Below are 5,119 nucleotides of genomic sequence, written 5' to 3'. Positions count from 1 at the left end.
TCATCCACACTCCTTGTCTTCCATTACATTCTGTGAGCAGTTCGTGGCCCTTCTGTAGCTAGGGACTGGATATCATAGGAAAGATCAATCTGGCATCTTCAAAGCAGCATGAATACATCACCACAACAACAGAGTATTTCACCAAATGGGTCGAGGCTATTCCTCTTCGAAGCACCACTGGAGTCATAATCGCATCTTTCGTTATATGCAGATTCAGCATTCCTAAACATATCATCACGGATAATGGAACTCCTTTCGCCAACAAACATGTTGCAGAATTGCTCGAAGAATACGGAATCAAACAAGTTTTCTCCACACCATACTTTCCCCAAGGAAATGGACAGGCGGAGAGTACCAACAAAACCTTGATCCGGATTCTCAGTCAAACAATTCGTGATAATCCACGGACATGGCATGAGGAATTGCCCATGTCTTTGTGGGCCTACCGAACCGCACCAAGAAGCTCAATTGGGACCTTACCATACTCTCTCGTTTATGGCACCGATGCCATTCTCCCAGCCGAAATCAAGGTTCCCTCTGCAAGAATTGCAGTAGCTAGTGGAGTACAATGGGATGAAGCAGAAGTCTCAGATTCAAGAATTACTGAATTGGACATGCTGGATTCAAGAAGAGCCAAGGTGGAAAAATATATAGAAACCTACAAATAAAGGGTTTCCAAGGCCTACAACAAACTGGTAAGACCTCGAACATTTCAAGTAGGAGATTTGGTTTTGAAAACAGCAAATCATATCCAACAAGACATGTCCGCTCCCAAGTTCTCTCGGAAATAGGAAGGACCTTATGTGATCATCAAGGCAGTATCCAACGGATATTACAAAATCTTAGCTGTTAATGGAGGAGTTGAAGGAAACATCATCAACGACAAGTGGATCAAGGCATATTATGCTTGAACAATCATCAGAAGTATTAAATTTCTAAATGTAATTTCTGTTTTCTCCAAAAGAGCAATATGCTTATTCACTCAAAATTCAAAATATCCTATGAATCTCACAAAAATATTTCAATCACCTAATTTGTTCAAAACAAAATCTCAAACCTACGTAAAATCTTCCTCTCACTCAGAACAAACCATCCAACAGAGGATAATCTCTATAGAAAACCCTGTCAAGCTTTTTCTGGAAATTTTTGGTTTTCACCTTCAAGTCCCGAACTGCCTTCTCAAATCGTTCTGACTCTAAGGCGAGTGTCTTTTCCTCTTCCAATATGGCAGTAGACTCGGAAATTGCATCAGCAACGGCCGCCGCCTTGTGAATTTTGATTATCTCGAGTCGATGATGAAGCCAAACTATGTTAAACTATAGGGTTTCACAGTTTGAAATCATCTCATCCCATTTGTGCAGTTCATGATTCTTGACATCTCACAGATGCGTCTGGTTCATCTCTTCAATAATCGTAACAACCCTGCAACTGTAGTTAGGAGGGTTGGTAGAAAGCCTTTCCATACTTCGGTCGTAGCAATATGCCCGTACCTTCTCCAAATTTTGGTGTACAGGGGAGCGTGACACTTGGGAATGACGAATCCCCCGACCACTTCATTACTCGGGCAATTGTTGATCATGGGAGCCTCAAACGGGAGTCCAGTTGTTGGATACTCAGGAGCACGAGATCTAACCTCAGTATCCACAAAATTAGTGGAGTTCTCGTCGACACGGTTGTTGATATCATCAATCAAAACCGCAGATTTCCCGTTCTTCCTTTTTCTAGCATCGATGACGACATGAACATCAACATGCAATGAAACGATGGAGTATTTAATGGTATTGACCATTGAGCATGGTAAAAATCTCAGTCGAGAAGTTATGAAATTACTTACAGACGTTCCGGCATCAACAGGAACCGACCTATACCGGGCAGGAGATTTAACCCGCCGTTTAGGTCTCAAGCTACGAGAGGAATGCCGATTCTTTTCATTATCCTGCGATAAATTCTTTTCTTTTGATCAATCATCCTGATCGAGCAAAAGAAAAGAGAAGAAATGTAACTCACCGATACGGATACTGCCACAGCATGTTCGGCATGAGATTCACTTCTGGAAGAAACACTGCTTCTGGACATGGTGACGAGAGGTAGGATTGTGATTAAATTTTCTTTTGATGATACACAAAGGCAGCAGATGGTCGATTGTTTAAATAAAACTCTAAGTCCGATGTGGATGCTTATCCCCAAACGGATAAACAAGTCTGTTGCGGTTTCTACTAAAACCCTAAATCTCGAATCAGATGTGTGACAGATGGAAGAAGAGTAACAATGCTAGGGACTTACGGTTCGGACGTAATCAACATTACAACTACGGATTTATCGTCTGGTAGGCCACGTATTTTCTAGAAAGCTCATGTGATTGCATTCTGCGGGTAATTATTGTCTATGTGGACATTGGTCCATCTACCGGAGATGTGAGGAAAATTCAGAAAGGAGATACTACAAGGAATTATGGTTCAAAAAATAACAATCTCTAAAGAAACATCTCTACATACAAGCTGCTTAAACCAGAGAACATCTACTTCAACGGAAAATAAATAATCTCAGAGAGGTTTATGAGCCAAATTAATTGTCAGATTCGTCAGAGTCATCAGACTTGTCAGAATTATCAGATTCATCATCATTGTCCTTTGCAGAATCCTCTTCGAGTTCTTCATCAGAATCACTATAACGACCATTGATGAAGTCTGGATGGATATTCGGATCATCTGAGTCCGAGTCATCCTCTGCTTCGTACTCAGCTTCGAGTTCAGCTTCAACCTGCTTCGCAATCTTTTGAAGTTCACTGGTACGCCGGTCTGGCTTAATCTCGTAATTCCATACCACCCACACAGTTTCCACTTCAGAAGCATTAGCGCCAGAGTCGGAGGGTGCACCATGAACAAATCGACGCCTCTCTTCAGCCGCCTGTATTCTGCACCGGATTCGATCCTTTCTACGTCGACGATCCTCCATATCATCATCTTGGGACTTTCTCTTCATGAGCTCTTCATAAGAGATCCTTCAATCATTAAGGGGTATGCTAGCTTTAGTTCCCTCAACATAATTCGTTTGAGCTCGCGATTTGGCTACATAAGACTTGGAATCCTGATCAGAAGAGCTGGAGGAGTAATCGCTGCTGCTGCTGGTGGAAACCATCATTTTCTGGAATCAAATCAGAAGCACAGAATTACAAACGACCTAATGATATCAGTTTCAACAACGAAAATGGTAATCCCCAACTCTTACCTATTTTAAGATTTCACTAGACTTTAGTGATGACGCGAAACTTCGAAAACTTGCTCACTCCTTCAAACCTGCGAAGACGAGCAAAACTTATCATTCTAGAGTCAACACTGACTTTTTACAAAACTATGAATAGTTCACATAACCTTTCATGTGAACATTCGCTGATTTTCTACATGTGTGCATATACTATAAAATCGCCAAGCTCATACATACATTATGTCATCACGAATACAATTATTTGCTTTCAACAATTGCTCAAAAATCATAAATTGATTTTCATAAAACCGTGAACAACCCACGTAAATTTTTACTGAGTGAACATCCACTGGTTTTTCGAAAATTGGACAAACGTCCATTCTACAATTGCGAAAACTCACATACATATATTATTTCACCGTGAATAATTGTCTACTTTCAATAGTTGTTCAAAATCAAAACATTGATTTTACAAAAATATATAACGTGAAACTCATGTAACTTTGAAAATATGTATTTTCTTGGTCCCTCTCGTGAGCATCCGTCTTTAAAACGAGAGTATGTTTTCAAAAACAAATTTTTTCATGAAAGATCATAGACAAAATTTTATTACTAACATACGCACGTCTATTCAAATTTTTTTTTCTCTCGTACGAACATCCACCTTTGAAATGAGGGTTTATACACTTTGTCAAATCTCACATATTTAAAAGATAAAATTTTGGTTTTCATGAAAGCTCATAGACATAATTTTATGTCATTAGACTCAGGTCTATTTTATTTGTTTCTTAAACTAACGAACGAACGTCTGTTCCTAAAACAAGGATTTCCTTTTTTGGGCCGAGCCCGTAAACGCTGAACTGACCAAAACTGGACTTTCAACCGACCAAATCAGCAGTGACTCATCCCTCCATGCTCACGGGATGACACTCTATCTTACTATCAGGGTTCTCATCTGTGCATTTGCTCGTACATGACATCATTGGGGTAAATCGAGGATTCTGAAACTACCTTTGTAGACTGAGTTCAACCACTGATCTCGTCGACTGAAAATCACCATTTAATGCTTACTGCGGAGCATGACTGTTCCTCACTAAGCATGGTACTTAATGTAGATGGTGGATTTTCAACAAAGGTCAAAACCGTAAAATCATGATACTGCATGTTTCTGACACGGCTTCAGGGATCCATGTGACGATTCGTGTTTTACGAAGTATGATGCATATGTCGCTCGAAAGGCCTCTCCGGAGCGTTCGACACCGGGCATTTCATCATAGCCTCTATGTAGAATAACGTAATTGGGCGGTTCTCCGAAAGATTGAGAGCTTAACGCCTTCAGGATGCCGGTGACACTCACTGTTCCCTGACTACATAGAGGAATTCGCCTCTACATAGAAGAAGAATTGGGAGGTTCTCCGTAAGTTTGAGAGCAATAACGTCTTCAGGACGGTGATACTCACTGTTCTGACTATGTAGAGAGACACGTGTATAGACTCAGGCGGTTCTCCATACATGAAATGTTGAGAGGGCAAAACGTCTTCGGGACATTAACAACACTCGCTGATTTATTGACTATACGCAAGAGATTAAATTCTAGGTCATATTCACCACTAAATTCCTAGAAGATAATCTATCTTATCTCATTACTCCTATTTCATGATCGAAATGGTAATAGATAAATGTATTACTCCGATTTCATGATCGAATCCATGCCTGATCTCATGAAATGGTAATAGATGTTACTCCGATTTCATGGTCGAATCCACGGCTGATCTCATGAAATGGTAATATTACCACTTATTTTATTACTCCGATTTCATGATCGAATCCACGGATGATCTCATGAAATGGTAATAGATGTTACTCCGATTTCATGGTCGAATCACCACGGTCCCATGGAATGGTAATATCACCG

General features: G+C 40.3%; 1 protein-coding gene across 1 annotated transcript; it reads right to left on the bottom strand.

The window, feature by feature from the left end:
* Window positions 1–2,565: 2,565 nt before the first annotated feature.
* Window positions 2,566–2,982, bottom strand: LOC113290935 (calsequestrin-1-like). Its single transcript, XM_026540518.1, has one exon. It carries the CDS (start codon window positions 2,980–2,982, stop codon window positions 2,566–2,568), a length of 417 nt encoding a protein of 138 aa, XP_026396303.1.
* Between the last annotated feature and the right edge of the window lie 2,137 nt (window positions 2,983–5,119).

This window comes from Papaver somniferum, chromosome 6 (genome assembly GCF_003573695.1).
Source record: "Papaver somniferum cultivar HN1 chromosome 6, ASM357369v1, whole genome shotgun sequence".
In the NCBI taxonomy this organism is placed as follows: Eukaryota; Viridiplantae; Streptophyta; class Magnoliopsida; order Ranunculales; family Papaveraceae; genus Papaver; species Papaver somniferum.
This window is presented reverse-complemented; position numbering and strand designations above follow the sequence as displayed.

Bases quoted from the DNA above. Each gene is read 5' to 3' on its own strand.
- LOC113290935 (XM_026540518.1), bottom strand. From the start codon at position 2,982: ATGAAGAGAAAGTCCCAAGATGATGATATGGAGGATCGTCGACGTAGA.